Genomic DNA, 12,967 nt, shown 5'->3' on the forward strand with positions numbered 1-12,967 from the left:
GAATCAACCAGCACATTTGAAACTCAGTTATTTAGTGTGAGCTGTCATGAATGTCAGTCCACTTCTTCAGCTGAAGAAGTGCGTTGATAATTCTGTGTAAGACCCAACTGAGCCTCACACTCAACAATAACAGAAGCAGAGAGTGCATGGCCAGCTGTGGGCTGATCCTTGGGGACAGTAGTGAGACAACTGTTGAGAAAGTGCTTAAAAGACTCTCTTTAGGGAATCAACAAATTGCACAGATTAAACTGTGGAGTTCATTTTGTAAAAGAATTTGGAATACTCGAGTAAGAGGCAGGGTGGCAAATAACACGAAGGGGACTTTAATGGAGGAAAAACATCTTGGCTAGACAAGTACATAGTGATGAGAAGCTGAGGACAATATGAGGTCCTGATACCTTCAGATCACCATAAGCAATGCTGAAAATGTCAAAGTAAACAATTGCACTAACACACACTTATTTTTTCTCTATAACCCAGGAGGGCTGGAAACATTTCTTCCTTTTAGATGATCCCCAAGACATCAGGTTACATGAGAATTCCTTACTTATGTAGCAAAATACACACCAGTCTCTCTTTCTTCTAGCAAGATCACAATGTTCTATGCTGCTTCTGCTCTTTCAAAATAATATGCAAAATAAGAGGAATGCTAGCTCTTCCAGCTCAATGCCTTCCAGTGCAGTGCCTGGCAAATAACACTCCCTCTGAGTTTTAAGATGGGTTTTAGAGACATGTAGGACACAGAAACTTTGACAGAAGGCTTTAATTTTTTAAGACAGAGGCATCCGGTGAATACAGGACTTCGACAGTAAAATAAAATAAAATAAAATCTAACAAAATCAAGACCTTTCCCCCCTCCTGAAATGGAAACACTAATGACATCTTAAGAAATCAAGCAGCAGCCTTCCAAACAGAATAAATAATTTACAAGTTTAAAATTCAAACATGCCTCCCTATGCTTGAGGCATGTTTAAAATATTGATAATCAAGTCCCTTCTGGAAGAATATGGTGCATGTTTCAATCTGATCCAGTATCTTGGTGAAAGATTACCATTTGGGGCATATATCTGCTCACCACTTCTGCCCATGAGTGCACGAAAAGTCTTGTTCTGGGACAGGATTTTACTATAGAACTCCACACCACCTCTGGCAAAGTCAGTAGAAATGGAGGCTGCACTCCTGTCCGCCCTGTAATCTACTATTCTACTCACAGTGTCGTATGACAGACAATAGCCCAGAAGTCCACCTGCTAGCACAACTATGTTGTAAAGTCCTCGTAAGAGCACTGGACCAGAGTACAAACCCAAGAGCTGTTTAATGGCAACTCCACAGATATATGTCCCAGCCAGACAAACAGGAGCAACAGCTGCCCGTGCTAAGGGGCTGTTGTTTTGCAAATACATAATCTCTCTTGCAACAGCAAACTTCTGAGCCTCTGGAGAAAGTGTCAGGGCATCCTTCAAGATCAGGCCTTCTGGACTCTCCCAGTCTACTTCTTTGCCTTCAATCATGACCACATGGTTGGCAATCCCATGCTCATCACTGGTGGTACCACAAAAATTGGCAGGGATGCCCACAAGACAGCCAGCAGGCAGCCACGGAATCCCAGCACTCACTGGGTGAAAGCCAAAGGCCACAAAGGCTTGATACAATTTTGCTGACTTTATTCTGCCTTCAATGAGGACATTGTGGAAGAGATGCTTTAAGTTTTCTGGAAGCTCCACAGGCTTCCCTTTTGCCCAGGCCTGATACAATGGTTTAAAGATCTCCTCAGGTAGGATGTGAAAGGTTAAGTTAGCTCCAAAGAGTCCAGCACAGGAAACGGTCAGAAAGCCAGTCCTGTGCCTCTCCACCATGGCTGCTGCTTTCCACAGGAACCGAATTGCCATATCCAACTCCTAGTTAAAAGACAAACAAGGAATTAACACATTTGCACACAAAAATCTCAGTTCCTGCTCAGAACTTGCTATTTTTGGTCCAAAACACACTGCAGAAATAATCCAGTTTGAGACTGCTTTAACTGCCCTCAATGCTAGGGAACCCAAGGAATCATTGTTTGTTGTTACACAAGAGCTCTCTGACAGTCTCACAAAACTACAGTTCCCAGAATTCCCTAGCATTGAGCCAGGGCAGTTAAACCAGATTATTTCTGTAGTGTGTTTTGGACCTTTGTTTTAAATGCAGAGGAATTCACATTTGTTGGGAAAAATACTACATGCAATATCTTGCATTTGCTTAGTTCCTTTCATGCTAAGTTTACAATTCATCACAAGCCAGCAATTTTAGATTCTTTTTAAAATGATGGTGATGGAGGAGGAGAAATAGCAGCAGCACCTTTTGGCTCCAACTCTCAAACCATTTAGGCTGAAGCTCTGTGCATCATTTTGTATAAAGGAGGCACACTGTACTTCTAACTACAAAGGGCTGGCTAAAAGTCCCTCCCCCTGAAATAAATACACTCTTGCAAGTTTAAAATTATGTACTGCATTTCTGATTTGTTTAGGTGAAGCCTACTTTACAAAAACATGGACACAAGGAATAAGAAAAAATCAGTTTCTACCCTTATTGTTTTTGTGCATGTTTTATTAACCCCACCCATATTCTCACGTCCTCCTTATTCTGTAGACACAGTTCATTTATAAATATGTTAAGTCACATTCCAGATACTAGCTTTATTGTTACTTGAGAATTTTTGGTTTTCTTTTACAAAGACCAATTGGGTCTTTCAAATAAGTAGCAGCATGTACAAGTGATAACATTTCTAAAGTTCTGGGGCCTCAGTGTGGGAAAAAAGATAAATAAAATTGGCGACAGTTCCATGATAAATCTAAAGGATTTTCCCACTTTGTATTGGTCACTATTGTGGTACTGTATATGACACCATTACTGTGATGTGTGTGTGTTTGTGTGCGTTTCTGTGCCTGTGTATATGTGCTTTCAAGTTGCCTCTCAACCTATTTATTTATTTGATTTTGATTGATTGAAATTTTATTTATATACCGGCGTTCCTATGATCACGGCGGTTTACAAAACAAAATGAAAATACAATACAGTACAGATTACAGATTCTCCCCATGGAGAAATGCCGCTCTGGCGGCAAGGAAGAGTCTCTCTGGGCCGCTCCTGCCCAGGTGGAAAGCGGGTGGGCAGGCAGTTAGGGAGGGAGGAGCCTCTTTCTTCAGGCTAGCCCCTGATGGTACTGGGCCCGCCTTCTCTCTCCCGCAGAGGCCGAACGATGACAGTTAGGGAGGGAGGAGCCTCTTTCTTCAGGCCAGCCCCTGATGGTACTGGGCCAGCCTTCTCTCTCCCTCAGAGGCCGAAAGATGGCAGTTAGGGAGGGAGGAGCCTCCTTCTTCAGACCAGCCCCTGATGGTACTGGGCCAGCCTTCTCTCTCCCTCTCTCCCTTTTAAAAGATCTTACAATAAAAATTTAAAAACAATTAAAATCATCAAATAAAAACAGACAATTACATACATTAAAAATTACAAAACACACCCCATATAAAGCCATCCCATGATTATGATCCATGGTGACCCCATGCATTTCATAGACAAGGAATCCTCCAAGATGGTTTGGCCAGTTCCTTCCGCTGAAATACAGCTTAGAGTACCTAATATTAATTTGTGGCCTCCTATCCAAGTACTTAACAGGGCTAACCCTGCTTAGCTTCCAAGATCAGATAGGACCTTGTGCCTTTATTTAGGCCTTATGATCCACAATACCATTCCTTTCTCCCCTTTTCTTTATTCCTCCATATCCTGTCTCCTTCTTGTAACTACAGAGTTACAATTCCTTCCTAGAAGTTTTGTATGCAAACCCTGAAGTATAAATATCATGTTTTTACAGTGTTGCACTGGTAGAGGCCCACTTTGCCAGAATCTTACATTGAACAGATCTGCCAATTAAGTCAGTCGTAAAGATAGCTTGGGGTTCGACTGGAGAGACAGGATTTTAGCAAACCGCACACATCTTTAATGTATTCTGCATCGAAAAGAGGTAGAATTCAGAGACATGGCAGTGTTAGTCTGGAATATCAATATAGAAAGGGATCTTGTGGCACCTTTGAGACTAACTGAGCAAAAGAAGCATAAGATCTTGTAGGCTTGATCTACTTCCTCAGATGCATGGAGTGAAGAAAGAAGTCAAAGAATATGAAAGCTTATGCTACACGTTTCTTTGCTCAGTTAGTCTCAATGAGGCTACAAGATCTTCTATATGCACATATACTATATTTTGCTTTTTTAAAAAGATACTACAAGATCCCTCTGCTTCTAATGGCAGCTGAACTGAACCATGCTTCATCTCCTTTCATTTATTATTTGCAAAAGGAAATAGCAGCTTTTCTTAAACAGTATGCATAATACCATATTCAAGTGGAATTAGAGGCACAGCCATGTTAGCCTGGAAAGTCAGCATGCGAAGGGACATTTATGTCATGCGACAATCTGCAGTTACATTTTCTCATCCCAAACTCCTTTAACCCTTGCTCGGTTTAATAAAAATAAAAGAAATGAAGAATAAACTTTTCATTGTCTTTTGGAGCATTTGTTAAAAGCAGTCAATGAATAACCACATAAACACATGAGATTTCTTAGAATTTGGAGACGTAGCCGTGTTGAGAGCCAGCATGGCGGAATGGTTTGACTGTTGAACATTTCAACCCTTTGTCCAGGAGAAACGTCAACATGTCCTCCATTTTGAGTATCACTAAGAAGCATGAATTTACACTTATATTAGTGTTTTTAGCTTTTATTTGGTAACATCCAACATTTTGAATGTCCTACATTTCACAGTGCCTTTGTGGTTATGGCACATGGTCACCCTGAGTGTGGCATAGTGGTTTGAGTTTGGAGATCAGTGTTGCAGTCCCCACTTGACCATGGAAATCCACTGGGTAAACTTGGGCCGGTCACACTCTCTCAGCCTCGGGGGAAGGCAACAGCTAACGTCCTCTGAACAAATCTTGCAAAGAAAAACCCATGATAGGTTTGCCTTAGGGTCGTCATAAGTTGGAAATGACTTGAAAGCGCACAACACGGATACAGTGGTGCCTCGGGTTACGAAAGTAATTCGTTCCGCGGCCGCTTTCGTAACCCGAAAAGCCTTCGTAAGCCGAAATGCCATAGGCGCTAATGGGGAAAAGCCGCGATTCCGTGTAAAATAGCGCCGAAAAGCACCAAAAGTTTTTTCGTAACCCGAAAAAACATTCGTAACCCGGAACAATTATTTCTTATGGGATTTTTTCGTATCCCGAAAATTTCGTAACCTGGGTATTTCGTATCCCGAGGTACCACTGTATTAGTATGATCCTCAGCAATGTTCTCCAGCACCACATTTCAAATAAGCTGATTTTCCTCCTATCCTCCTTCTTATCTGTCCAGCTCTCACATCCATACATGGAAATAGGGAATACAATGGCTTCTGCGATTCTAACTTTTGTGTTCAGTTGTATATCATTGCATTTGAGGGTTTTTTTCTAGTTCTTTCATAGCTCCCCTGTCCTCATTCTTAATCTTCCAATTTTCTGGCTGCAGTCCCTGTTCCTGTCAATATTTGATCCCAGATCAAGGACCCATTTGTTTGTCTTTTTGGCCATCCACAGTATCCTCACCACTCTTCTCCAGCATCACTTCTCAAATGAATTGATTTTCTTTTAATCTGCTTTTTTCACTGTCCAGCTTTCACATCTGTACATGGTGATGGGGAATACAACGGACTGGACAATTCTAACTGTAGTGCTCAGTTGTATATCTTTATTCTTTAGGATCTTGTCTGGTTCTTTCATTGCTGCCCTTCCCATTCTGAAATGAGTTGATTTTCTTCCTGTCGGTTTTCTTCAGCTTTCACATCCGTACATGGTGATGAGGAACAAAATGGCTTGTACGATTCTAACTTTTGCATTTTAGGATCTTTTCTAGTTCATGCATAGCTGCCCTCCCCATTCTTACTCTTATTATTATTGTGAAGTTGAAGGCTTTCATGGCTGGCATCCTTAGTTCTTTGTGGTTTTTTCGGGCTATGAGGCCATGTTCTGCAAGAATTTATTCCTGCCGTTTCGCCAGCAGCTGCGGCTGGCATCTCTTATTTGTTTGTTTGTTTATTTCCATAGTTTATATCCTGCCTTCCTCCACCATGGGATTCAAGGTGGCTCAGAGAATCTTCTTCTTGACAGCAGTCAGTGCCCTGATCAACGTTTGATCCAAAGTTCAGGGGAATCTTCCACTATTTCAAGATCTTTACATTGTAGGATCTTTTCTAGTTCTTCCACAGCTGCCTTTTATTTGAGTATTTATTTGAAAAGAAAAGAAAAAGTATTTTCAGAGGAGGAGTGGAGGTCTGGCTGAACGGGTCAGCTCCAATTCTTGGGAAGAAGGATTGTTTAATGGGGTTTTGTTTTTTATTATTATAATTTTATAAACGTGCAAAATACCTTTTTATATTGCACTTTAAGAATTGCAGGGAGATCTTGCAGCACCTTTGAGACTAAATGCAAGAAAGGAAGGAAGAAAGGAAGGAAGGAATTAGTTTTAAAACAATGAATACAGTATGCCCCTTCAAAAGCAGCCTCAAAAGAGAGGAGAGATGCAGCCATTTCCCCTCCAGCAGCATATACACCTTACCTGCAAGGGACAGGGGCCTGGTCTCCAGCTTTAAACTGGATCAAAGCCACTTCAGCAGCAGCAGCAGAACCAGCAGCAGAGGGCAAAACACACGTGGGTGCCGTAAAGCAAGCGGCGCTGTCGTGAAAGAGAACCAAGATGGCAGCGGGAGTTCGGCGTTGCCATGGCGACGGGGGGAGGCAGCAGGATGGCTGGAACTAGCCCTCAGGGACCCAGGAGGAAGGGGGGCGGGGGCCTTTGCAGCCTCAGTTTAAACGAAGCATGACACAAGGCCCTGACTGAGCGCCATGGAGCAAGGGAGAGAAGGAGCAGATATATATATATATATATATAGAGAGAGAGAGAGAGACAGAGAGAGAGGGAGGGAGGGCGTATATAACATAGAGAAAAAGAGCTTGCATATTCTAGAGAGAGAGAGAGCATATAGAGAAGTTTCATACACACACATCTATATGAAACTTCTGTATGCTCTCTCTCTAGAATATGTAAGTTCTTTTTCTCTGTGTTATATATGTCTCTGTTCTCTCTAAATATATATAAATATCTTTTTCTCTATATATAAATATATATAGGGAGAATATGCAAGTTCTCTACACAATGCAGACATATTCCATCTATCTAGCTATCTAATATGAAAGTTCTCTTTATCTATGCCACACACACACACACACACACACACAGAATATGAAAGTTCTCTATGCAATGCATATATATATATATATATATATATATATTCCATATATCTGTATATCTATATATATATAATATGAAAGTTCTCTTTCTCTATGCTATATATATATATATACACATACACATATATACACATACAGAGAGACAGAATATGCAAGTTTTCCATGCAATGCATACACACATATATCTCCCATATATATATATACACATAAAATATGAAAGCTCTCTTTCTCTATGCTATATATATGCTATAGATAGATATCTTCCATATATATATATAGTATGCAAGTTCTCTTTCTCTATGCAATATATATATATATATATAGAGAGAGAATATGCAAGTTCTCTACGAAATGCATGCATATATATATATATATATATCCTCTCTCTATATATATATAATATGAAAGTTCTCTTTCTCTATGCTATATATATGCTATACATATAGATATCTTCCACATGCACACACACATATATATAGTATGAAAGTTCTCTTTCTCTATGCAATATATATATATATATATAGAGAGAGAGAGAGAGAGATAATATGCAAGTTCTCTATATAATGCACACGTGCGTGCACACACGCACGCACACGCACTGTTGCCGCCTCTGTTTTCGTGGGATATCCATTCCGGACCACCACCGCCCCCACCAAAATGGAAAATCACCAATATTCAAGCCCCATTGGTTTGAATGGCAGCACGTGCACCCCTGTGAACAGGGGAGGGGTGTGGACTCCAAGTCTGTGAAAATAGAGGGGTGACTGTATATACACACACACACACACACGTACATTTGATATTTTATGTATTGCATTCTCCTTTCCCTCCTTAGATCAACAGGGACTTCCCTCTATCTATCTCATTCTATCTATACGTGTGACTCCTGTCACTCAGCCTTGGAGGCTGTTTAACAGACTCTCTCTCAAGATTCTAAACAGTCTCCTCTCAGTACAGTAACTGTCTCCTCTCAGTCTAAAATGGAGTAACAGTCTCCTCTGAGTGAGGTTAACAGTCTCTTCCTGCTATATTAACACCAGTTAGGATAGGATTTTGTTTGCTATGTACTTATGTATTAAAGTTGTTATTATTATTATTATTATTATTATTAAATTACAAACTGTATGTTTGTTATTTTTGGAGTAAGTCTTTATTCTTTAGGAAGACAGATTTAAAGTAATAGTCTGACCCACACTTTTGCAGTTCTGCTGATGAAAGCTGAACTCTACCAAGTTTAACTTTCATATCTGCATATTTTTGTTTCACTTTAAAAGGGTTAACACCCTGGGAAACTAAAATTGCACCCCGCATTTTTATATATACGTATATATAATATAATATGTGAGTTCTTTTTCTCTATGCAATATATATATATATATCCTAGAGAGAGAATTTGCATTATATATATATGAGAGGGACATAAATATGGCTGAACTTATGCTTTCTTGCTTTCTGCTTCTGTAATCTGCTTGCTTCAAGGCGTGCTCTGAGATGCAAAGAGCAGTGATTTACAGTAGACTCATAGAATGAGCTACAGAGTAAAGTGTAAATGGGCTATTGGCCCACACTCTTTTTTACTGTGTGTGACCATAGTACACACTCACCCCTTCACCCCTCCTTTCTCTACAGAGCTCTGAAGAATACAATGCTCTGTGTCTTAGCAGTAGCCTTGAAGAGAACAGGATCAGCCTAGCTAAGTATCTCTTTGCATTAGCTAGTATCTCTTTGCATTCCAGACTCCAAGCAAATGTAGAGCCAATAAGAAAATGCGTGACCTTTGCGTGGACAGTGAACGCAACCAATTATTTGTTGTTTAGACAATAGCCAATTAACTGCCTGTTGTATAATCATGTGTGTACTAAATAGCCAATTAAGCTAATGCTATGTAAACAATGAACTGTGTTTTGCTATAAAAAACTTTGGAAATGGCTATTGGGTGCGGCAGCAATTTTATCACCATCTGCTGGTGTGCTGTTGTCTTGGCCAATAAAGTGCGTATTGCCTATGGACATTTCGGGTTCTCGTGTCGTCACTTAAGTGTTGTCACACTCCTTTCAAATGAACATGTTGGGAATGTTTCCCTAACATATATACATACCGAGAGAGAGAGAGAGAGAGAGAGAGTCTATATCTATATATGGATACAGTGGCTTAATTGTTAAGATGCCAATTCTAATGACTGGAAATCGGAAGGTTCACAGCCCAAGGCCCAAGTGCTGCATAATGGGGTGAGCTCCTGTCACTAGTTCCAGCTTCTGCCAACCTAGCAGTTCGTAAGCATGCAAATGCAAGTAGATAGATAGGTACCACTTCTCAGTGGGAAGGTAACAGCATTCGGTGCAGTCATACTGGCCACAGGACCACCAGAACAGTCCTTGGACAATGCTGGTTCTTCGGCATAGAAACGGAGAGGTGTCCCGCCCCCTACAGTCATTTATGAATAAACATTCATGTCAAGGGACTACTTTTACCTATATATATATATATATATACACACACACACACACAATATACAATTGAGCACAAAAGTTAGACTTGTAGAAGTCATTGAAGTCCCTGTTGCCATGTGTGGATCTGAAAGCTGGACAATTAAGGAGGAGGGTAAGAGGAAAATCAACTCATTCGAAATGTGCTGGAGAAGAGTGCTAATGATTCCATAGACATCCAAAAAGACCAACAAATGGGTCCTGGAGCAGAAATCTCTCTAGAAGCCAAGAGGACAAAACTCAGGATGTCATGGACCCGGTACAGACCGCCAGGATGCAACATCCTGGCAGCGATACTAGGGCTTGGATCCACACACCAACTGCACGGTCTCGAGCCCTACTACGTGCTGGTGGCATCATTACAGCGCCACCCTGCCCACATGGGGGGCGCATACATGACATATCCTGTGCGATGTGTCGCACAGGACACGTCATTGCGATGCTGGAGGGTGCTTATCACGCCTTACCAGTGGCGCAAAAGGCCACCCCTTTCTCCTCTTTAGTGCCGGGGTGTCCGGGGACATGAAGCCCCAACGGCACCTCTTTTCCGCGCCACGGAGAAGCAGCATTTTGCCACTTCTCCGTGGCCCAGAAGAATGCTGGATTGGGGCCACAGGGCTGCCAGTGAGGCTCCCCTGGCCCCAATCCAGCACGGGTGGTCTGTACCAGGCCTTAATTTGGACACATCATGAGAAGGCATGAATCAGTGAAAAAAAAAAAACAGGCTAGGAAAGGTAGACGGAAGTAGAAACACAGGAAGGCTGCATGCAAGATGGATGGACTCTATTAAAGAGATCACAAATATGAGTTTGCAGGAGTTGAGCAGAGCAGTGGAGGACAGAGGATAATAATAATAAATAATAATAAAAGTTTATTTCTATCCCGCTTTTCCAATTCAGATCAAAGCGGCGTACAAATCCAGATAAAATTACAATAATCAATAAAACAGATAAAACAAGATATAAAACACTTTCTTTTTATATCTTGTATATAATGACATCTCCAGGATCTTGGAGATGTCTCATCAGCAGGGTTGCCATGGGCTGAGATTGACTCGAGAACAGTTAACAACAAATATATATATATATTGCATATTTAAAAAGACTTGCAGAAGCTACCAAAGAGAGAGGGTGCATCTACACTGTGGAAATAAAGCAGTTTGACCCTGCTTTAACTGGCATGGCTGCATCCAGCAGAATTCTAGGATTTGTAGTTTTGGGAGGCATCAGTGCTCTTTGGCAGAGAAAGGTAAAGACCTTGTAAAACTACAAATCTCAGGATTGCATAGGATGGAGCTACAACACTTAAAAGTGGTGTCAAACTGCATTGTTTCTGTAGTGGAGAAAAAAGAAAAGAAGGCATCTGCATTTGCATTGCAGATATAATGCAGTTTGACACCACTTTAACTGAAATGGCTGACTGCTATGGAACTATGGGATCTATAGTTTGTTATGGCACCAGAATTCTCTGACAGAGAGAACTCACAAAACTACACATCCCAGAATTCAAAAGCATTGAGCCATGGCAGTTAAAGTGGTGTCAAACTGCATTATTTCGGCACTGCAGGGGCAGTCATAGATACATTTAACTTGCAAATATTATTTGTATGGAAGTGATATGCCAATATTGAATTTGCAGATATTTGGGTAGAAGTCATTTGAGATTTCCCTACTCCACTTCACATTTAAATCTCTTTGTATTGCATGTGCAATACTCACCTCCATAAGCCCTGAAGAGAAGCGCCTGACTCATGGCCTCCTCCTTCAGTTTTTCTGTCATGCTGCAGCAAACATATGTAACATTTGGTTTTGCCATGCCTTTGAGGTAAGAAGAATCAGAGGCAGCTGTTGAGTTGGCTGGGAAGACTTGCTGGGAAAAAAATATCTGCCTGCCCCTGCCTACCACGGACAGCTGTGCGAACCACAAGGATTTGGTTTGGAAGGATAGAGCAGCCATTTATCATGGAGATGGGCTGATGGAGGGGGGCATGCACTCTCACACTGGAGGCATTCTGTGTGGAAATCTGCCTGAAGTGCCCTTTTCAACCCCTTCTGTTTTGTTACGTGGCTGGCTATGAGATTAATATATAAAAAGAAAGTGTGCGGGGGGGGGGGGGGGCGGGAAGGATGATGATAAAGGCTACTTGCCTCACAAAAGTATCACAGCTCTGTTCCTTCCATTACAATCTGGAGTTTTGTTGGGAGGATGCACCATAGACATGCATTTGTTACTTGGGCACAATGCATGGAATCTTGAGGTTGTGCTTCTGTGGATGGAGGCCCTGTTGTTGTTTGTGAGTTTCTATTTAATAATATTTGTCAGACATACAAATTTCTCCTTGTGCTCTCCTCACATTCTGAAAAATAAACCAATTGCTATGCAGGAATGCTCATGTAGCTCTTTTAAGGTGCTTCCAGAGGGAGGCCTCCCAGCACCATTGCTCAAAAGATATTGTGCATCTTCTCCCTGCCCTTCCATAATGGATTATTTTCCCCCTGGGTAAGAGGGAAAAAAAGTGGTGGAAGAAGTGATGGGACAGAACAATTGGGAACTACTGTCATCTGCATTGTATGTGTGCGTGCATGTGTGCGTGCGTGTGTGCACACATGCCTTCTTGTTGCTTGTCAACTTATGGCAACTCCATACATTTCATTTCAAATTTCAGTCCCATAAATTTCAAGATAATGTCCTTGGAGAATTTACACAAATTCAACCTAGACAATGATGAAATAGAAATATTAAAAGAGTTCTCGTACCTAGGATCAAACATTGTTTGGAGTGGGGACTGCAGTCAAGAAATCAAAGGAAGACTAAGCCGTTTATCACACTGAGGTTATTGGAGCTAAGATCAGGGGTGAGTGCGGGTCGAACGATGCGAATTGACGGTATAACGCTGTGTATTTTCACACCTGGTTCCTTTCAATGGGAGCTGTTTTTGTGGTGCTTCTGCGGGGCTTCCGAACTGAATCCTTACTGGCTCCTCATTTTGGCGAGGTCGCTAAATAAGTGTATTGACGGGATTCGCATTGAGGCTCGGTTCGAATTCACTGCGAATTGGTCCAGTGTGGAATTCCAATTTGCTTGTGCTCTTGAACACCACTGCAAAACCCCCGGTTGCAAATTTCCCATGATGCCGTGCTGCATTTTTGTCCCATTTGCTTCTGGTGC

At 41.4% G+C, this 12,967-nt stretch overlaps 1 protein-coding gene across 4 annotated transcripts; it reads right to left on the minus strand.

Moving 5' to 3' along the window:
• Nucleotides 1-748: 748 nt before the first annotated feature.
• TMEM177 (transmembrane protein 177) lies at nt 749-11,585 on the minus strand. Of its 4 annotated transcripts, none has more exons than XM_042443823.1 (3): nt 6,622-6,714; nt 6,432-6,484; nt 749-1,898 (listed from the first exon to the last, which is right to left on the minus strand). In XM_042443823.1, the coding sequence occupies exon 3, from the start codon at nt 1,887-1,889 to the stop codon at nt 954-956; it is 936 nt and encodes a 311-aa protein (XP_042299757.1). In that variant the 5' UTR covers nt 1,890-1,898; nt 6,432-6,484; nt 6,622-6,714; the 3' UTR covers nt 749-953. The 4 variants fall into 4 exon arrangements, 3 of the variants coding, with proteins under 3 accessions (XP_042299757.1, XP_042299689.1, XP_042299807.1); XR_006101107.1 differs by lacking the exon at nt 749-1,898 and adding an exon at nt 6,097-6,275 and having other exon boundaries at nt 6,622-6,724; XM_042443755.1 differs by lacking the exons at nt 6,432-6,484; nt 6,622-6,714 and adding an exon at nt 11,518-11,585.
• Between the last annotated feature and the right edge of the window lie 1,382 nt (nt 11,586-12,967).

The sequence above is a fragment of the Sceloporus undulatus genome, chromosome 1, assembly GCF_019175285.1.
Source record: "Sceloporus undulatus isolate JIND9_A2432 ecotype Alabama chromosome 1, SceUnd_v1.1, whole genome shotgun sequence".
NCBI lineage: Eukaryota > Metazoa > Chordata > Lepidosauria > Squamata > Phrynosomatidae > Sceloporus > Sceloporus undulatus.